This window comes from Ascaphus truei, unplaced genomic scaffold (assembly GCF_040206685.1).
Source record: "Ascaphus truei isolate aAscTru1 unplaced genomic scaffold, aAscTru1.hap1 HAP1_SCAFFOLD_263, whole genome shotgun sequence".
NCBI lineage: Eukaryota > Metazoa > Chordata > Amphibia > Anura > Ascaphidae > Ascaphus > Ascaphus truei.
The window spans coordinates 501,262-523,384 of record NW_027455568.1 but is presented as its reverse complement, the minus strand read 5'-3'; the positions used below and the strand labels follow the sequence as shown (position 1 = coordinate 523,384).

General features: G+C 48.4%; 1 protein-coding gene across 1 annotated transcript; it reads left to right on the top strand.

Moving 5' to 3' along the window:
* The first annotated feature begins 1,338 nt into the window (after window positions 1–1,338).
* On the top strand, window positions 1,339–21,568 carry LOC142481419 (tetratricopeptide repeat protein 5-like). The gene is made up of 4 exons (XM_075582857.1): window positions 1,339–2,914; window positions 3,399–3,586; window positions 4,102–4,246; window positions 20,887–21,568. Exons 2-4 carry the CDS (start codon window positions 3,429–3,431, stop codon window positions 21,004–21,006), a joined length of 423 nt encoding a protein of 140 aa, XP_075438972.1. The 5' UTR covers window positions 1,339–2,914; window positions 3,399–3,428; the 3' UTR covers window positions 21,007–21,568.
* The last annotated feature ends 555 nt before the right edge of the window (window positions 21,569–22,123 follow it).

Here is a 22,123-nt window from a genome sequence, read left to right as displayed (position 1 = left end):
ATACATATGAATTTTGGGCAACAAACAAAAATATGGATACTTGTAGTAAATTATGCATCACACATGATTGAAATGACTGAATCAAATAATCCTGTTATTCAGTTGCTCCAAAACAAAAGCCCATAACCTCAGGCACTAACAATAATCAATGACTGAGGATTGCAATAAAGCTCTCAATTCTATATTTCTGATCTCATGGTCTGAATAACTCTATATGTAAACAACAATAAGCAAATGAAAACATACTAACTGCTGAAAGGATAAATTAATTATAAAATGAATGTCAGGTAAATAATAATTTATACCCCAAGGGAAAAGACATTCAATATATATACACAATGATAATGAATAGCCCACATACTGTTGCGGCCGAGTTTATTCTTACCTTTACCCGGTCTCGGCCGCAACAGAAACCGGGCGCGCGCCGAGGTGTCCCGGGTGCGCGCCGGAGCCTCGGAGGATCGGTCCTCCGATCAGGGCTTCCCCCTCCCCTCTCCGGAGCCCCCCACCGCCATCCCCCACATCGCGGGACACCATGGCTCCCTCGGGGAGCCCTGGGCACACGCGCCATGCGCGCACGCGCCCAATGAAGCGTGACCGCGCATCGATGGCACGCCGAGGGAAAGAAACGAGCCAGCCGGGAAACCTCCCGGCTTGCGGCTCTAGCCCACTTCGAATAAAGTGTGCCGCCTCTGTATAAGGTCTCTGGTTAAGGAAGAAAATGACAACAGCAATCGGACCCGTAGGAATATACTCTAGAGTCCCTGCTGAGTTATAATAGAAATTTATAACCCATGAAAATTATAGCTCTTCATGTTCATAACCACAATGTAGAGTAACATAAAACTGTATGTGAATAGAAAAGCAAAAATAGTAAATTTGGAACTAGAATAAGCTAGAGTGACAGTGAATCAGGTCATGTATCCATATTTTTGTGTGTTGCCCAAAATTCATATGTATCATGGTCTATATGATCATGTTTATGATCTTTCTCTGTATGTTTCCTCTTATCATGTTTTTTTTATTTTAATCAATACTTAATTGTATTGTTTGATAATACAATTGATTCTACCTGATTTGTGATTTTTTTTTTAAATTGTCTAGCACCTATATAAAGTGCTTGTTTGTCTCAGTTTGTTACTCCTTGAGAAAGACCAATTGTTGGTTGAAACGGGTGGGAGGTATTTTATTGTTCACCTTTGTATGTTGCAATAAATATTTTTTCATTATTACTCAACTCTGGGACCACAGTTTTTTCATTACACTCAGAAGAGAATCAGATCGTTTTGGAGTGCCCTGGAGCCTGTTTTCTATCTTATTTCCCTCCCATATTATGATTAATATTCTGATTATTATCATCATAATTATTTGGAATCTACTGCCTAAGCTTTTTTTTGTTCCTTTTTATGAGCTTAGCTAAGTGATAACTGGCCAGGGATGAGGACACACCTCCTTTTATACCTGTGTCAGAAGTTTGTTGTCCTACCACATCTAACCAGAGGCACTATAGCCCATTAGTTAGGGCTGCCATGGTGGATTTGAAGAAATGGAAATATCGGTGAGTATATTTCTAGTTTTTTGCCATATCCTCTGAACCTTTCTCACAACCTAAGCAAAGTAGATTTCCATCTGCTGTCTGTTCAGACTAACTGTAGGCTGGGGCCATGGTACAGTAGACCGCGCGGACGTGTCTTCCTTAAGGCAGTGTTCGCGTCCATGCAGCGTGTGGGCGGAAGCTGGAGGGGGCGCGCGTTGCGCAAGAAATCAGTTCAAACTGATTTCTTGGCGCGACAGGCCGGTCACATGAGCGGTTCACCCAAAGAGGGCAAACCAGCTCCGTGACACCCTTCGGCACGCTCCCCACGGCCAGGTAAGCGCCTGCTCACTGACCAGCCTCCACGGGCGAAGGCACCATGACCCCAGCCTTAGTTGTAGCATACTGCAGTTTTTAGCCCCCTCTTCTCAGTCCCCTCTTCTCAGTCCACAGCACAGGCTGCTGAGCAATAAACCACATAAACTTCTGAAAGTTGACCTAGAATAATTAGCCACAAAGTCCCTTTCTCCCCCTACTGTACCTGTTAACTTTACCTTTTAAACCATGGGAAACACTATATGAAGTAAAATTGGTGTGTTAGCAGCGTTAGTCAGAGTAAACTCGAGTGTTTTGTGTAAACTCGAGTGTTTTGTGTCTCACTAAATAGAACTTTCTTATTTTGGTAAAGAAATAAGCAGCACATTGATCCTTTAAGCATACATTGCACAGTATTACTCAAACTATGCAGAACATTGCTTCTCAAAAGGCCTCCAAGGACAAAAGTGAGCTAATGGAAGTGGTATTTCAATACGTTAAATGTAGACACGATTTTTAGCAACTCTGTAGCAACCAAAGGCCTGGATGGTGTTTACAATCCTTAAGTATTCTCTTTTGTGATGAGACTTTTTGTAAACTGTTGTTGTATGTTCAAGGAGATGATCTTTCTCCTTTTCTTCTGTTTGTCTTATGTTGACCGCAGAATGAGTTCAAAAAGCTAACGGGAAAGAACAATAATTATTCGGAAATCCTTTGGATTATAGAGGCACACAAATTAGAAACAAATAATGAAAATCTTACTTTAGGGAAGATCTAACTTCAATTCCATTGATACACTGTTTTAAATAAACTGTTATGTCCACAATGTGGGATTGCCCCATCAGTATATTATGCCTTTCAGGCGTGAACAGCAGAACGTTGCTCTGTCACTGATAGTTGTGTCTCTCCTATGCCTAGCTGTGTAAGTATGAGCAGGAGTATCGGGAGGCATTAGAAGGCTTTTCTCGAGCTGCCTCTCTGGAACCCTCATGGTCCGAGCCCGTCCTGAGGGAGCAGCAGCTGCTCGATTATCTCAACAGGCTGTGTGACCTCCTGGGGAACAAGGTATCTCCTGTCTCTGCTACTGACCGCTTGCTCTCCTCTTCCTGTCTGTACAACTCCGTCCTTGCTCTGTCCTTCTCAATTACAGGCATGCCCCGCATTAACGTACACAATGAGTCCAGAGCATGTATGAAAAGCGAAAATGTACTTAAAGTGAAGCAGTACCTTTTTTCCACTTATCGATGCATGTACTGTACTGTACTGCAATCGTCATACAAGTGGATAACTGATGTAAATACCGCATTTGTAACAGGCTCTATAGTCTCCCCGCTTGCGCACAGCTTCGGTACAGGTAGGAAGCCGGTATTGCTGTTCAGGACGTGTTGACAGGCGCATGCGCGAGCTGCCGTTTGCCTATTGGGCGATATGTCCTTACTCGCGAGTGTACTTAAGTTGAGTGTCCTTAAAACGGGATATGCCTGTATACCTCCCATCTCTTTTCTGCTCTATATATGTTTATCCCTATCTTTGCCTTTTGCCTCTGCAGGGGAAGGTACGAGGGAAACGGCTGCAGAATATGCTCAGTAGCCTGAGCCCTGCATTACTCGGTCATTATGGAAGCTCTGGTGGGTTACAGCTCAAACCTCTCAGTTCCCTGCAACCTGGAAGGAACCCTGGCTGTATAGTACTTGGGAGAGTTGTGTTCAGCCTGACGCCAGAGGAAAGAGTGCCATTGTGAGTGAGCTCTTGACAGTGAAGGGGTTAATATACCTGCCTTGTGCCATTGGTTGATTATACTGTATGTCCAATGCTTGCAGTGCTTGTATTACCCATGCTGAATTTTTAGGCTGAAATGTAAACGGTTTTGCTGTCAAACTGTGTGTCTGTAAAGAAATGAAATAATGGTTATTAAACATAATTTAATCTGTTCCATTGAGACATGCAAGAACTACAATGTTTGCACAATCTGAATGTGCGGTACTTACCAATGTAGTTTTACATGTTTAGTTTTTAAACCCCCTCCTGTTTGTGATGTGACCGGCCTGCAGTACGGTACATGCCAAAATGCACACAAACACAATACTTGATTTCGCTGGGAGGCATCAAAGATATCAACGTAAAATAGTATTTTTTCTGTCTTTTACGCAAAAAAGTGTTTGGCTGGAAAATTAAGGTTCGAGCTAGCGCATTGTGAAATGATTTCTGTGTTTCTATTTATTTCTCTTTTCTATTTATTCCTCTCTTTATAGCACCTTCGGTTTGGTAGATGCTGATGGCTCCTGTTACTCGGTAATGGTTTATAATATGGTAGAGAGCTGGGGGGTACTTATTGGGGACTCTGTGGCCGTCCCTGAACCCCAGCTGAAGCATCATCACATACAGCACAAAGGCAAGGTAAGACCTGCAGGGTATCTCACCCTTTTGTACTGCCCCAGGGTGAGATCAGCAAGGCATATCTCCTACTGCTCTATACCTGCTTTACTCTTTCTGTGCCCAAGCTGTCCAGCCCTCCCCAAGCCTCATCTCTGTAACGCGTAGCTCACCACAAACGAAGCGCGACCGCGGTGCTGAGGTAGGGGATTGGATAACGCCGACCCACGGGCGCGCCTAGGATGTAGAGTAGTCGTTCAAGCCAGGTCAGGGTTATAGATTGAAGAATGGTTAAGGTACTTGCCAAGTTCAGGAGGGGAGAGTTTCGGATCGTCGTAGTTCGTAGCCAGGTTCAGGATTCGAGAGTATCGGATTGCCGGGGTACGTTGCCAGGTTCAGGATAGGAGAATGTTTGATAGTTGGAGTAGTTAGCCAAGGTCTGGACTGGAGACTGGAGAATCGTCGTACAAGCCGGATGAGGAGTAGAGAGAAGTGGAGTCCAAAGAGCTAGCAGGGTTCAGGCAACAAGAGGTTAACACCATACAAGGCAAGGCAAGGCAGGACAAGCAACAAGGATGTGGCAAGGCACGGCGTCACAATGTCTATGCTCAGCGATGACTGACTGCAGAGTAAAGGTATATAAAGGAGGAGTCTCCAATAGCTAGCCATGGCGGAACCAGGAAGTGTAATTCGATTTGGCTGCTGGTGCACACAGGTGTGTCCTATGTTGCAGCCTAATCAGGGTTGAGGGTGGAACTGCTCGCGCGCGTCACGGAAACCAGGGGGCGGAGTTTAGGTTGCGCGTCACTCCCTTGCCGATTCCTGGGGACCAGAGGGGGCACAGTCAGTTGCACGTCACGGCGGTCAGAGAGCGGGACCTAACTCGCGCGTCACTGAGGTCAGAGGGCAGGACCTAACTTGCGCGTCAGCAGGGAGGCTGCCTGATCGTCCACGTCATGGGACAGTGATGGGGACGGGGTCTGAATCCGCAGGCGGTTGTACAGAGTGTGCAAGGTCCGCGCACGTACTGGGACCGCGGAACTGCGCATGCTGAGTATCCGTCACGGAAGGTTTGTTGAGGTGAGACGGTCCGCGACCGCCAGGATGGCGAATCCTCACCGTACGCCCTCCGGGCGGCTCCACAATGGCTACTCTGGGAATTTAGCATGGAACATGCGAACTAGTTTGGCTGCGTGTACTCGGTGGCTCGGAATCCAGGACCTTTCCTCCGGGCCGAAACCTCTCCAATGCACCAGATAGTGTAGCCAATCTCTGGAGATCTTAGAGTCAAGGATGGATTGGATTTCGTGTTCAAGTTGTCCTTGAACCATGAGGGGAGAGGTAGGAACCACTTGAACTGAAAAGGCATTCTGTACCACCGGTTTAAGCAGAGAGATGTGAAAAACAGAAGGAATCTTCATAGAAGGTGGGAGAACAAGACGATATGTCACGGGATTGATCCTTTCGGAAATTGCAAAGGGTCCAAGAAATCTCGGTGCAAACATCATCGAGGGTACCTTCACCCTGGGTGTAGAACACGAGAGACGAGTTGAGGGATTGAAGCCGTAACTCACGAAGAATGGTGACTCCAGAGTAGAGCTGCTACGTGCATTATTGTGGGTGAATTCCGCCCAAGGTAAGAGTTCCGACCAGTCGTCTTGAGAATCCAAGGTAAAGCATCGAAGATACTGTTCAGGGGATTGGTTGGTCCTCTCCGTTTGACCATTGGTCTATGGGTGGTATCCCGATGAGAAATGGAGGGAGATACCTAGCTGAGTGCAAAACGAGGGCCAGAAACGAGAAATGATTTGAGATCCTCTATCAGAAACTATCTACAGGGGTACACCGTGTAGCCAGAAGATCTCCCTGATAAAGATGTCGGCTAATCTGGGAGATTTGGGCAGACCCTTAAGTGGTATGAAGTGGGCCTGCTTCGAAAAACGGCCTACTACTACGAGAATGGTGTCCATCCCCTTGGAAGTAGGCAAGTCAACGATGAAATCCATCGACTGATGTGTCCATGGCCGATCCGGAACTGGTAGAGGTTGGAGACCTGCAGGAGGTATCCTAGGGTTTTTAGTCCTGGCACATGTAGGGCACTCTGCTACAAAGTCTTTTATGTCCTTTTGCATACTTGGCCACCAAAAGGTACGAGAGATGAGGTCCAAGGTCCTCTTGGTTCCGGGATGTCCTGCAGATTTGGACGAATGACTCCATTCCACAACCTTCTTATGGTGTGGTGGTGAAGTAAAGAGACGGTCCTGAGGAGGCATGATGCCAGATGGGATGTGGCTTTGCTGATGGACAATCTCTTTGAGTGCTCCAAATGAAGTGGCTGAGAGAATACATTTGGGCGGTAAAATGGGTTTTTGCTGATCATCAGACTTATCTTCCAGAGAGAATTGTCAAGAAAGAGCGTCAGCTTTAATATTCTTGGATCCGGGAAGGTAAGAGATTATGAAATTTAACCTAGAGAAGAACAGTGACCATCTGGCTTGACGGGCTCCCAACGATGTGCACCTTCAATATAAAGCAAGTTCTTATGATCCGTGAGGATGGTTATTGGATCTTCCGTGTCCTCAAGCAGATGTCTCCATTCTTCGAGAGCTAGCTTCATGGCCAGAAGTTCCCGGTTCCCGACGTCGTAGTTGTATTGGGCCGGATAATTTTTTTTCGAGAAAAATGCACAAGGATGTAACCTGGATAGAGAATTCTTCCTTTGGGACAGAACGGCGCCTACGCCCACGTCAGAGGCATCGACCTAAAGGGTAAAAGGAAGCTTGGGATCAGGGTGAATGAGAATGGGGGCAGATACAAAAGAGCTTTTGAGACGATCGAAAGACTGGAGAGCAGCAGTAGACCAAGAAGCAGGGCCCGCTCCCTTCTTGGTTAATTCAGTAATTGGGGCTACAAGGGAAGAGAATTTTTGGATAAATCTCCGATAATAGTTTGAATAACCAAGGAAGCATTGTACAGCCTTCAGGGTGGTAGGTTGTGGCCACTCTAGGACGGCTTTAACCTTGGCGGGATCCATGGTAAGTCCGGAATCAGAGATGATGTAGCCTAGAAATGTTGTGGATGTTTGATGAAAACGACATTTTTCCAGTTTGGCGAAAAGTTTGTTCTGGCGTAAGCGAAGGAGCACCTGTTTTACGTGAGAGATGTGTTCCTGTCTAGATTTGGAGAAAATCATAATATCATCAAGATAACGATTACAAATGAGTTGAAGAGGTTTCTGAAAATTTCATTTACGAAGTCCTGAAACACGACTGGGGCATTGCACAGACCAAATGGCATGACCAAGTACTCATAATGACCATCTCTAGTGTTGAAGGCCGCCTTCCATTCATCACCCCGGCGGATCCTGACCAAATTATAAGCACCACGTAGGTCCAACTTCGAAAAGATGTTAGCTCCTTGTAATCGATCAAACAGTTCATTGATAAGGGGCAAGGGGTAACATTTTTTCACTGTAATTTTATTAAGGGACCGATAGTCTATGCAAGGGCATAGGGATCCATCCTTCTTTTTCACAAAGAAACCCCCTGCGCCCACAGGGGAGGTGGACTTCCTGATAAAGCCCTTCTGTAAGTTTTCCTCAATATATTCTTTCATTGCCTTGGTCTCTGGCATAGACAGCGGATAAGAAGTCCCTCTGGAGGGTGTAGTGCCTGAAAGCAGATCGATGGGACAATCGAACGGGCGGTGAGGAGGCAGGACCTCCGATCGGACCTTATCGAATGTCCTGAAACTCGGCGTACTCGTCTGGCAATTGTACCTTCTCTTTCTCCTTCTCCTCGAACACGTTGGTACCCCCGATACTACTTGTCTCCAGAATGCAGTTCTTATGGCAAAATGTCACCCATTGGATGGGTTCCTTGTTGAGCCAATCAACCCGAGGGTTGTGAATCTGTAGCCAGGGTAGCCCGAGGATCACGCTGATAGCAGGAGTATGAATCTCATTAAATTGAATCTTTTCCAGGTGTTTGTCTTGCACCCTGAGTTGTAGCACCTTTGTCTCCAGGGAGATAAATGCTGGTTCCAGGGGTCTTCTGTCAATAGCTTCAAGGGCGATGGGCTTCTTTTTCTGACGGATAGGAACCCGATGGCGTGCCACGAAAGCTTGATCTATGAAGTTTCCTCCGGCACCTGAATCGATGAAATAAAGTGTCGATACTTGAAAGGCCTCCCCGAAGAGTGTAATGGGGACAAGAATGCGAGACGGGTTATCAGTAGAGATGGGGGATAGAAAAAGCGTTCCCAATGAGACTGCCTTAGGACTCATGGGAACCTTGCGTTTCCCGACTTTTGGGGACAAAAATAGGCAAAGTGTCCTGAAGCCCCGCAGTAAAGACATGGGCCAGCGGTCTTGCGGCGTAACTACTCAGATTTGGATAGGCTGGTACCTCCTATTTGCATGGGTTCTGACGTATCTGGGGTAGAGGCCTCAGTGGAGCTCATCTGACAAGGATGGGACCGTGCTGGAATAGTACGATGGTGAACCTTCTCAGAACGTCTCTCCAGGAGGCGATGATGAGCTCCTCCAAATCGTTAGGACGATCATAGGCTGCCAGTTCATCCTTCAAGGTCTCCGATAAACCTTGCCAAAAGGCTGCAGCCAGGGCTACGTCGTTCCAGTCGGTCTCAGCAGCGATAGTTCTGAACTCGAGAGCATATTTGGAGACTGAACGACTGTGTTGGGAGACATGGAAAAGTGCAGAGGAAGCACATACCTTATGACCGGGTGTATCAAATACTTTCCGGAATTCCCGGGCAAAGGCACCGATATCCTGTGTGAGATCGGTTCTTCGCCCCCAGATGGGAGATGCCCAGGCGAGAGCATCATCTACTAGGAGAGAGAAGATATACGCCACCTTGGCGCGGGGTGCTGTGATGCGTGAAGGGTTAATTTCAAATTGTATAAAGCATTGATTCAAAAAACCCCGACATTCATGAGAATCACCCCCATAGCGATTGGGAGTAGGTAAGCGAGCTTCTTTGGAAAAAGGCAAAGCGGTAATAGTGGAAATCTCAGGAACAGCAGGTACAAGTGGGGAACGTGGTTCCTGTAAAGCACGAGAGTGTGAAAGTCCTCCTGAAGAGAAAGCATGGTTTGCCTTCCTACCTCAGCGGGGTCGAAGTATGTGTGGCTGAGCATACTGTAACGCAGCGGTGCGCAAACTGGGGGGGCGCGAGACTGCCGACGGGGGGCGCGGGGTTTACAGAGGCCCCGCGCGCTTCCCGAAGGCACTTAAATTAAGTGCCGGGGGAGCTGCAGGGTCTCTGTAAACCTAACTTACCGTGGCTCCGGTGGCTTCCTCCCTGCGTCGCCATGGCAACGCGGCGTCAAAATGACGCTGCAAGGTCATGTGACGTCACGTTGCTATGGCAACGTACGTCATTACGCCGGAGCGCAGGTAAGTTGGGGTTGGGGGGGCGCGGGAGGGAGGGGACAGCCGGCAGGGGGGCGCAGGGAGAAAAGTTTGCGCCCCCCTGCTGTAACGCATAGCTCACTGTAGAGGGAGAGAGGGTTTGGCCCGGTATTAAAGGGGTTGCACCCCATATGGCCACCCCCTGACCTCACCAGGGAGACAAGGGGTTAACTGGACTGCAGTACAGGAATGTGGGTTGCACCTTGTTATATCATGAAAATTTATGGTCCCGTTCCCATGTTTTATTATTATGTCAGTGTCTGCACCACACACACACTGGGATCCATCCGGGAGGGCAACGGTTAATAGTTGTATAGTGATTATAGCTCTTTGTTTAATTTTCCCGCCTTTTCAGGCACCATTTTGCAGGGTCCCATAGGCCGCCATTGAAGCTCCATTCATTTCAATGGCGGATCTAGCTGTTTTGGACCTGTTTCCCTTGAAGACCAGCAGGTGGCGTTCGAGAGGAGGAGCGGCGGTTTCCCATTGTAAGCCAATGGGCTCATTGACTTCAATGGAGATTCCTCGACGGCGCTTTCCAGGAACGAGTTGGCAGCCGTCCAAACCGCAAAACCGCAAAGCGGATACAATGTCTGAAAAAGAGCTTTGATCACTGATTAGTCAAGTTCAACGTTAAGTGGCGTGGGAATCTTAGGTTCTAGGGCACCGAGAAATAAAATTATTTTTGCCCCTAGTTCCTAGGCCTCCCCTCACTCGACCACCACCGTGTCCTTGAATCCAGGACCCCCGGAACAGGTTGTGCTGGTAGAGCGGGTCGCGCAATAGGTTCCAATGGCGGCGGCAGAAGCAGCACAAGAAAACGACTAAGCCAGAAAAGCTATAGACCATAAGCCCATATCCGCTTCTGGAGGGTCCAGAGGGCTAGGGTTTGGGGTACCTGTAGTCACTGCTCCGGCATGGCTGCAGAACCATCCTTGACCCTATCTGACCAACCTGACGGAGTATGGACCACCTTAAAGGTTCGGGAGTTTTTCCCCATAGACTTCAATTGCGGCCGGTTCCCATTGACCGGCTATGGCGGAGAAACCCCATAGACTTCAAAGGCGGCGGTTTACCATTGAAAGTCTATGGCGGCAGAGCCCGTTGTTTTCAATGGTGATTTAGTGAAAAACCGTGATTTAATTTACAGCGGAGAGTTTTGTATTAAAATAGGAAACGGTTTAAGTAGTTTTTGTGTATCTCTGGTTCTGAAGGTCGCAGCGGGCTGAAACGTGGACCATATGGTGTCCCGGTACCGGCAATGAGAACTGGGCAGTTTGGACCCGCTGGACCCAACAGAACCGGGTTTTTTAATATGTTTATGTTTCACCTTTAATATTGCATTCCAAGACGGGGATAAAAACCTGCGAAGATTCCTTGGCACAAAGGGAAGCAGATGGTCAGAGGGGCGACCCAATGTCTAGAGACTAAGTACTGATCAAAAGGTTTTGCCACCCTCACTTTTTACCTGAGGGCGGAGAAGCGTCAAACTGGAGTGGTTTGTGAGTGTCACATCTTACACTTACAAACAAAGCAGATCCTGCCAGATATTCCATTTGGTAGACTGGCCGGCATCCCTGATGTAAATGTGGGGCTACAGAAATGAGATGAGTCCTAGTGCGCATGGGCTAACTAGCTGGGGGGCATGGGTTAAACTGTGGTCCCACGTTAAAGATTGGATACAGGTAATTGTTATCCAATAGCCTGTACTCAATGTTAAGGATAGGGTTACAAAGATATATAAACTGTGGTCAGCCCTATATCCTTGGTCTTCAAATACCATCTTGATTGTTACCTGATTGCTGGAGAATTGCTATCTGATGCTTCTCATCCCCCATCCCCAAGTAAGTGTTACCTTCTTGCCTGTTAATTGTACTATATTGCTGTGTTCACCTATTTAAGGAATAAATATACTTTATTATATCTAAGCCTTGTTCAGTTCAACCCAGTTATTTGGTGTAGTATTATTATAGCCTGTCACAAAGTTACCGTCACACTCACCACAAACGAAGCGCAACCACAGTGCTGAGGTAGGGGATTGGATAACGCCGACCCACAGCCACGCGGGCGCGCCTAGGATGTAGAGTAGTCGTTCAAGCCAGGTAAGGGTTATAGATTGAAGAATGGTTAAGGTACTTGCCAAGTTCAGGAGTGGAGAGTTTTGGATCGTTGTAGTTCGTATCCAGGTTCAGGATTGGAGAGTATCGGGTAGCCGGGGGACGTTGCAAGGTTCAGGATAAGAGAATGTTTGATCGTTGGAGTACTTGGCCAAGGTCTGGACTGGAGACTAGAGAATCGTCGTACAAGCCGGATGAGGAGTAGAGAGAAGCGGAGTCCAAAGAGCTAGCATGGTTCAGGCAACAAGAGGTTAACAGCACGCAAGGCAGGACAAGCAACAAGGATGTGGAAAGGCACGGCGTCACAGTGACTGCTCAGCGATGACTGACTGCAGAGTAAAGGTATATAAAGGAGGAGCCTCCAATAGCCAGCACCAGGAAGTGTAATTCGATTGGCTGCTGGTGCACAAAGGTGTGCCCTATGATGCAGCCCAATCAGGGTTGAGGGTGGAACTGCTCGCACGTGCCATCCTGCGCACGTCATGGAAGCCAGGGGGCAGAGTTTAGGTTGCGCGTCACTTCCACACCGATTCCTGATACCAGAGGAGGCGGAGCCAGTCGCGCGTCAACCCGCACGCGTAACGGAGGTCAGAGGGCGGGACCGGACTTGCACATCATCAGGGAGGTTGTCCGAACATCCACGTTGTGGGACAGTGATGGGGCGGGGTCTGAATCCGCGGGTGGTTGTACGGAGTGCGCAAGGTCCGCGCACTGGGACCATGGAACAGCGCATGCTGGGTATCCGTCATAAAAGGTTTGTTGAGGTGAGGAGACGGTCTGCGACCGCCAGGATGGCGAATCCTCACAATCTCCCAGCTACTTACCAACGAATCCTGAGCTTGCGTGTACTGATCTGTGTGTTTGATTTGAAGTGCTGGTTGTTTAAAGTGTGTGCAGTTAGAACAAGGAAGTGGTTAAACAAGGTTTAGTATATTGAAGTACAGTTTACTGTTAGTACTTCTAAACTTCATCGTTGCTAGAATGAGCAGGATTGAAAATGCCACTCAATGCACATCTTGCCACATGTATGTGCACTTGGAGCAGCTGTTCCAAGGAGCATACCGCTGTGGGAAGTGTGAGCGGTGGTCTCTTTAGAGTCAGAGATTGCTGATCTGAAGAGGCAGCTTGCAATATTGAGGGACAATGGCAATCTTGAAAGGGGTTTAGAGCTCACTGAGCAGGCCCTTGCTTCGACTAGTGGTGCAGATAGTGGCACTGTTAGTGAGGAGCAGGTAGGTAGCTTGGTTGCTGTTAGTGAGGAGCAGGTAGGTAGCTGGGTGGCAGTTAGAAGGGGAAGCAGGGGCAATAGGGAGAGGCAGGTCGTTTCTGAGCTGACACATCCCAATAGATTTGCCATGTTGAGTGAAGATATTGGGAATGTCAGGGCAGAAATGGCAAGGCTGGGGGAGACTAATTCCTCTAGCAGCCAAGGGAATAGTTCCTCCAGCACAGTGGGGACTCAGGATGCTCAGATACAAAGAAAGATTGTGGTGGTAGGGGACTCCATTATTAGGAAGGTAGATAGGGCAATCTGTTGCCGGGACCGCATGAACCGAACAGTTTATCTCCCGGGTTGTCGGGTTCGGCACATTGCAGATCGGGTAGACAGATTGTTGGGGGGTGGGGGGGGTGCTGGGATTGATCCGGCGGTCTTGGTACATGTTGGCACCAATGACAAAGTTAGAGAAAGATGGAGGGTGCTAAAAAATGATTACAGGGATCTAGGCCAAAAGCTTAAGGCAAGGACCTCCAAGATAGTATTTTCTGAAATACTACCAGTGCCATGCGCTACCGCAGGGAGACAGTCAGAGATCAGGGAAGTTAATGCATGGCTAAGAAAGTGGTGTAGGAAGGAGGGGTTTGGGTTTTAAGAGCACTGGGACTCCTTTTCTGAGAGGTGCCATCTATATTCTAGGGACGGATTGCACCTCAATGAAGAGGGATCTTCTGTGCTATGGGGGGGGGGGGGGGGGATTCTAAAAAGGTTGGAAGAGATTTTAAACTAGAATGGAGGGGGATGAAACAGATAATGAACTAAATGGAATAGAGTAAGATACAAGGTGGTATGGAGGTCGAATGGGGGCAAGTGCAAGTTTGACAAGCAGTGAGACACCCATAGTAAATACAGATAATACTAGAAAACTTCTAAAGACTAAACCAAGTAGGCGCAGCAAGGAAGGAGCAGATAAGATAATAATACAGGCTGGAAAAAAAGTTAAATGTATACTTGCTAATGCAAGAAGCCTGACAGATAAAATGGGGGAGCTTGAATTAATAGCTACAAGGGAGCAGTATGATATCATAGGTATTATTGAAACATGGTGGGATGAAACTCGTGACTGGACAGTTAATTTAAAGGGGTATTCTCTTTTTCGGAAGGATCGAACAAATAGAAGGGGAGGTGGAGTATGCCTATATGTTAAACCGGATCTAAAACCTATTTTAAGGGATGATGTCTATGAAGGGAATGATGAAAATGTAGAGACCTTGTGGATAGAAATTAGCAGTGGAGGTAAAAGTATAAAGAAAATGTTTGTGGGAATATGCTATAAACCACCAAATATCTGTGAGATTGAGGAAGCTAAAATACTTTTGCAAATGGAGAAGGCATCAAAACTGGGTCATGTTTGCATAATGGGGGATTTTAATTATCCAGACATAGACTGGGGCAATGAGATTAGCGTTACAACAAAAGGAAACAGGTTTTTGGGGGTGCTTAAAGAGAATTATATGACCCAAATTATTGAGGAACCAACCAGGAGAGGGGCAGTTCTGGATTTGGTCATATCAAACAATGTAGAAGTAATAACAAATGTTCAAGTCCTGGAACATTTGGGTAACAGTGATCATAACATGGTCTCATTTGAAATAAATGATCAAAAAACAGATTACTTGGGTTCAACAAAGACCTTAAACTTTAGAAAGGCAGATTTTAATAAACTGAGGTCTAATCTACAAGTAATACACTGGGATGATGTTTTTGCAGGGAAAAATATAGAAGATAAATGGGCAGCCTTTAAAACATTGTTAGAAAAGCACACTTCTCAGGGTATACCCTTGGGTAATAAGTATAAAAGAAATAAGTCAAAACCAATGTGGCTAAATAAACAGGTAGGGGTGTAAATGGACTAGAAGAGGAAGGCGTTTAGATTCTTTAAGTCAAAAGGGACGGAGACATCTTATCAGAATTATAAGGAATATAACAAAAAGGGCAATCAAATGAGCAAAAATGGATAATGAAAAAAAGGATTGCAATAGAAAGTAAGGTCAACCCTAAAATGTTCTTTAAGTACCTTAATAACAAAAAAATGAGAAAAGAAAATATAGGCTCCTTTCAGTGTGAGATGGGTAGGCAGATTATTGGAGATAAGGAAAAAGCAGAGGTATTAAACAAATTCTTTGCCTCTGTGTTTACCAGGGAAGAATCAAGTTCAATAGTAGTGCTGCAGGAGGAAGCCACAACCTCCATATTAATGAAAATTGGTTAACTGTGGAAGAAGTTCATAAGCGACTTGAAATAATTAAAGTAAATAAGGCACCTGGCCCCGATGGCATACATCCAAGAGTTCTCAAGGAGTTAAGCTCAGTAATAGCCAAACCATTATCTACTATATATTTCTGAAAGCACTGTATGTCTGCGTCCCTAGCGGCAATCTCATTGGTCCCTTGGCCTGCCCGCCCCCGCACCTCTCATTGGCCTGAGGCAGAGTGACGGGCAAAAACACACACACACACACACACACACACACACACACACACACACACACACACACACACACACACACACACACCCCCCTCACACACACACACACCCCCCTCCTCACACACACACACACACCCCCCTCCACACACACACACACACACACACACACACACACACACACACACACACACACACACACACCCTCACACACACACACACACACACACACACACACACACCCTCACTCTCCCCCGTCAGTTGGACCGCAGCTCACCTTCCACACACACCCCCCCCTCCTCTCCCGGTGCCCCTCACTCTCTCCCCCCACCTCACCCAAATCCCCACGCTCCGCAACATCCCCAGCCGCACCATCACCCTCACTGTGCGCCGCGGCCCTCCTGTTCAGCAGCAAACTCCAGGCTCCTCCCCCCTCGCGGCACGGCCCGGGCCTCCTGCTCACCCCCTCACGTGCGCCGCTACCGGAGAGGGGAAGCGCGGGCCGGGCCTCCTGCTCTCCCACTCACGTGCGCCGCCACCGGAGAGGGGAAGCGCGGCGCGGGACTCCCCCTCACGTGCGCCGGCTCCCGGAGAGGGGAAGCGCGGCACGGGACTCCCCCTCACGTGCGCCGCTACCTGAGAGGGGAAGCGCGGCGCGGGACTCCCCCTCACGTGCGCCGCTACCGGAGAGGGGAAGCGCTGCGCGGGACTCCCCCTCACGTGCGTTGGCTCCCGGACGGAGGGGAAGCGCGGCGCGAGACTCCCCATCACGTGCGCCGGCTCCCGGACGGAGGGGAAGCGCGGCGCGGGTCTCCTGCCATTCTTGCCCCCCCACCCCCAGCTTCCCGATCTCACCTCCTGCCCCAACCAGATGCCACGGGGTCAAGGTAAGTCTCCCACCCACGCACTGTCACCCAGTCACCCACCCAGTCACCCACACACCCACCCAGTCACTTTCACCCAGTCACCCACCCACTCACTCAGTCACCCACCCACCCACTCAGTCACCCACCCACTCAGTAACCCACCCACCCACTCACTTAGTCACCCAAAAACTCACTTAGTCACCCAGTCACCCACCCACCCACTCAGTCAACTCAGTCACCCACCCACTCACCCACCCAGTCAGTCACCCACTCACCCACCCAGTCAGTCACCCACTCACCCACCCACTCACCCACCCAGTCAGTCTCCCACTCACCCACCCAGTCAGTCTCCCACTCACCCACCCAGTCAGTCTCCCACTCACCCACCCAGTCAGTCTCCCACTCACCCACCCAGTCAGTCTCCCACTCACCCACCCAGTCAGTCTCCCACTCACCCACCCAGTCAGTCTCCCACTCACCCACCCAGTCAGTCACCCACCCACCCAGTCAGTCACCCACCCACCCAGTCACCCACCCATCCACCCAGTCAAGTGTCACCCACCCAGTCACCCACCCACCCAGTCACCCACCCACCCAGTCACCCACCCACCCACCCACTCAGTCAACTCAGTCACCCACCCACTCAGTCACCCACCCACCCAGTCACCCACCCACCCACCCAGTCACTCAGTCACCCACCCAGTCACTCAGTCACACACTCACCCAGTCACCCACTCACCCACCCAGTTAGTCACCCACTCACCCACCCAGTCACTCACTCACCCAGTCAGTCACCCACTCACCCACCCAGTCAGTCACCCACTCACCCACCCAGTCAGTCTCCCACTCACCCACCCAGTCAGTCTCCCACTCACCCACCCAGTCAGTCTCCCACTCACCCACCCAGTCAGTCTCCCACTCACCCACCCAGTCAGTCTCCCACTCACCCACCCAGTCAGTCTCCCACTCACCCACCCAGTCAGTCTCCCACCCAGTCAGTCTCCCACCCAGTCAGTCTCCCACCCAGTCAGTCTCCCACCCAGTCAGTCTCCCACCCAGTCAGTCTCCCACCCAGTCAGTCTCCCACCCAGTCAGTCTCCCACCCAGTCAGTCTCCCACCCAGTCAGTCTCCCACCCAGTCAGTCTCCCACCCAGTCAGTCTCCCACCCAGTCAGTCTCCCACCCAGTCAGTCTCCCACCCAGTCAGTCTCCCACCCACTCAGTCTCCCACCCACTCAGTCTCCCACCCACTCAGTCTCCCACCCACTCAGTCTCCCACCCACTCAGTCTCCCACCCACTCAGTCTCCCACCCACTCAGTCTCCCACCCACTCAGTCTCCCACCCACTCAGTCTCCCACCCACTCAGTCTCCCACCCACTCAGTCTCCCACCCACTCAGTCTCCCACCCACTCAGTCTCCCACCCACTCAGTCTCCCACCCACTCAGTCTCCCACCCACTCAGTCTCCCACCCACTCAGTCTCCCACCCACTCAGTCTCCCACCCACTCAGTCTCCCTCCCACTCAGTCTCCCACTCAGTCTCCCACTCAGTCTCCCACTCAGTCTCCCACTCAGTCTCCCACTCACCCACCCATTCAGTTTCCCACTCACCCACCCACCCACCCATTCAGTTTCCCACTCACCCACCCACCCACCCATTCAGTTTCCCACTCACCCACCCACCCACCCACCCATTCAGTTTCCCACTCACCCACCCATTCAGTTTCCCACTCACCCACCCACCCATTCAGTTTCCCACTCACCCACCCACCCATTCAGTTTCCCACTCACCCACCCACCCATTCAGTTTCCCACTCACCCACCCATTCAGTTTCTCACTCACCCACCCATTCAGTTTCCCACTCATCCACCCATTCAGTTTCCCACTCATCCACCCATTCAGTTTCCCACTCATCCACCCATTCAGTTTCCCACTCACCCACCCATTCAGTTTCCCACTCACCCACCCATTCAGTCTCCCACTCACCCACCCATTCAGTCTCCCACTCACCCACCCATTCAGTCTCCCACTCACCCACCCATTCAGTCTCCCACTCACCCACCCATTCAGTCTCCCACTCACCCACCCATTCAGTCTCACACTCACCCACCCATTCAGTCTCACACTCACCCACCCATTCAGTCTCACACTAACCCACCCATTCAGTCTCACACTCACCCACCCAGTCTCACCCAAAACCACCCACCCAGTCACTGACCCCACCCACCCAGTCACCGACCCCAGTCACTGACCCACCCAGTCACCGACCCTGAAAAAGTCACCCAGTCACCGACCCACCCACCGACCCAAAGTCACCCACCCACCCAAAGTCACCCACCCACCCAAAGTCACCCACCCACCAACCCAAAGTCACCCACCGACCCAAAGTCACCCACCCACCGACCCAAAGTCACCCACCCACCGACCCAAAGTCACCCACCCACCGACCCAAAGTCACCCACCCACCGACCCAAACTCACCCACCCCCCGACCCAACTCACCCACCCACCGACCCAACTCACCCACCCACCCACCGACCCAAAGTCACCCACCGACCCAAAGTCACCCACCCACCGACCCAAAGTCAAACCGACCCAAAGTCACCCACCCACCCACCGACCCAAAGTCACCCACCCACCGACCCAAAGTCAAACCGACCCAAAGTCACCCACCCAAAGTCACCCACTCAGTCACCAACCCACCCACTCAGTCAAGTGTCACCCACCCACCCACACAGTCACCCACACACTCAGTCAACTCAGTCATCCACGTAGCTGTCAAGGGGGGGGGGAAAGCCTAACCCTGTCGTACGCCCCCCCCAAAATTACATCCCGGGCAACGCCGGGTCTCTCAGCTAGTATTTAATATTCAAGGACTCCATTTCCACAGGCTCAGTACCTCAAGATTGGCGTAAAGCAGATGTGGTGCCTATATTTAAAAAGGGAGCTAGATCACAACCGGGAAATTACAGACCTGTAAGCCTGACTTCAATAGTGGGGAAACTACTTGAATGTTTAATACAGGATAATATTCAGGAATACCTAATGGAAAACAAAATTATTAGTAATAGTCAGCATGGATTTATGAAGGATAGATCATGCCAAACTAACCTTATTTGTTTCTTTGAGGAGGTAAGTAGGAATTTAGACCAGGGTAATGCAGTTGATGTGGTATACTTAGATTTTGCAAAGGCTTTTGATACGGTTTCCAACAAGGGGTTGGTGTACAAAATTAAGAAAATTGGACTCAGTAATAATATATGCACCTGAATTGAAAACTGGTTAAAGGACATACAACAGAGGGTTGTCATAAATGGAACTTTTTCAGGTTGGGCTAAAGACGTGAGTGGAGTACCTCAGGGATCGGTACTGGGACCCCTGCTTTTTAACTTGTTTATTAATGAACTTGAGGTTGGCATCGAGAGCAAAGTCTCCATCTTTGCTGAGGATACTAAATTGTGTAAGGTAATAGAATCAGAGCAGGATGTAATTTCTCTTCAGAAGGACTTGGAAAGACTGGAAACGTGGGCAGGTAAATGGCAGATGAGGTTTAATATGGATAAATGTAAGGTTATGCATTTAGGATGCAAGAATAAAAAGGCGACTTACAAATTAAATGGAGATATATTGGGGGAATCCTTGATGGAGAAGGATTTAGGAGTGCTTGTAGATAGCAGGCTTAGCAATAGTGCCCAATGTAATGCAGTAGCTGCAAAGGCAAACAAGATCTTATCTTGCATCAAACGGGCAATGGATGGAAGGGAAGTAAACATAATTATGCCCCTTTATAAAGCATTAGTAAGACCACACCTTGAATATGGAGTACAATTTTGGGCACCAATCCTAAGAAAAGACATTATGGAACTAGAGAGAGTGCAGAGAAGAGCCACCAAATTAATAAATGGGATGGACAATCTAACTTAGAGACAATCTAACTTAGAGGCTAGCTAAATTAAATTTATTTACATTAGAAAAGAGGCGTCTAGGAGGGGATATGATAACTATATACAAATATATTCGGGATCAATACACGGAGCTTTCAAAAGAACTATTCATCCCATGGGCAGTACAAAGGACTCGGGCCATCCCTTAAGATTGGAGGAAAGGAAATTTCACCAGCAACAAAGAAAAGGTTTCTTTACAGTAAGGGCAGTTAAAATGTGGAATTCATTATCCATGGAGACTGTGATGGCAGATACAATAGATTTGTTCATAAAAAGGTTGGACATCTTTGTAGATGGGAAAGGTATACGGGGATATACCAAATAAGTATACATGGGGTGGATGTTGATCCAGGGATTAATCCGATTGCCGATTCTTGAAGTCAGGAAGGAATTTATTTTTCCTCTTTGAGATATCATTGGATGATATGTCACTGGAATTTTTTATTTGGATTTCTCTGGATCAATGAGTAAGTATAGATATAGTATAAAGTATCTGTTGTCTAAATGTAGCATAGGTTGAACTTGATGGACGTACGTCTTTTTTCAACCTCATCTACTATGTAACTATGTAACTTCCCCATATTTTTTCCCTTCTCATTTTACAGACATTGGTGTTCCACAGTATACGTGTCGACTCCCCTGTCATGTTGCTGGTGAATGGTAAACCCCAGGGGCATAGTACCCAGGCCAGTGCTACAGTAGCTTACAGACCCCAGAGTGAATGAAGACAGGACATAAATAAGGAAATTACTTTTTGCCCCTCAAGCCCGTACTGAATTTTACAGCCCCTCAAGGCAAGAAAGAACTGAAGGGAACTGACGCCTGTGAACAGTGCCTGTCTGGTACAAAGGGGTTACTTTTCCCTCATTTTGGTTACTACAGACTTCCAGAGCTGACGCATTCTGTAGCACCTAACTCGGCAATAGATTGAGCCAGCTGCAGTTCCCCAGCATCACAGGGATTATTTACCTGTCATCTCGTTGTGTCCCTGTCACTCCATTATTCCTGTATCCTGTAAACCCCCCCCCCCTTTATTTCTGTATCTTGTAACCCCCTGTGTCCCTGTCACCCCTCTTTATTACTTGCTTTCATTTGTCTCTTTTGTCCCAACTCTCTCTCTTTTGTGCTTCCTTTGTTTCTTCCTTATTGTCACTTCAACCCTATTCTACTGTTGTATTTATAAAGAGGATAGAAGATTATCATGATTATTTATTTTTGGAAATGTTTTATGTTTCCCTCCTGTTTGGAGAAATAATGTTTTGAATAAAAATGTTTTTTTTTTTGTTTTGCTAGTGTAACTGCAATAGTTTTATTATCCTCTTCCAAAGCACACATCTTGCAAGGAGTTAGGAGGATGGAGACAGTATGAGTAAGCGAGATGAGTAAGACTGGTGCTACAGGTATAAACAGGATAGACCATTTATCAGCTGGCAATAGAGTGAGGAAGGTAGTAGGTGTAGATGAAGCACAGCCGAGGAAATCCTTCTTCCAGTATTCAGATAGAAAAAAAGCTAGGCCACTCCAAACTAATAAAAAGGGTTAATTTATTGCAAGACGAACATAAAGTGAAAAAAGGGACTAATAGAACGCACCTACGCGTTTCGTACAAGGAGTACTTTATCAAGGTAACAAGGTAAACCAAATGCTGCCTTTTTATACTTACCTGCATTGTCCATTGCACTATTGATTGCGACGTCATCACACAGTGTCCGCGCAGAGTCGCGGTGATGCCTTCACACAGCGTCTGCGTCAAATCGCGGTGATGCAATGTACACAGCCATAGGCTGGTCAACTCAGGTGTGTATCTATACTCACTAGAACTGTCCGTCGAGCTATACAAAT

What these genes read in the sequence shown, in the direction of transcription:
- LOC142481419 (XM_075582857.1), top strand. Translation starts at nt 3,429, where the DNA reads ATGCTCAGTAGCCTGAGCCCTGCATTACTCGGTCATTATGGAAGCTCT. An exon ending in CCAGAGGAAAGAGTGCCATT is followed by an intron (nt 3,587 to 4,101) that starts GTGAGTGAGCTC and finishes CTCTCTTTATAG; the next exon opens with CACCTTCGGTTTGGTAGATG. An exon ending in ACATACAGCACAAAGGCAAG is followed by an intron (nt 4,247 to 20,886) that starts GTAAGACCTGCA and finishes CTCATTTTACAG; the next exon opens with ACATTGGTGTTCCACAGTAT.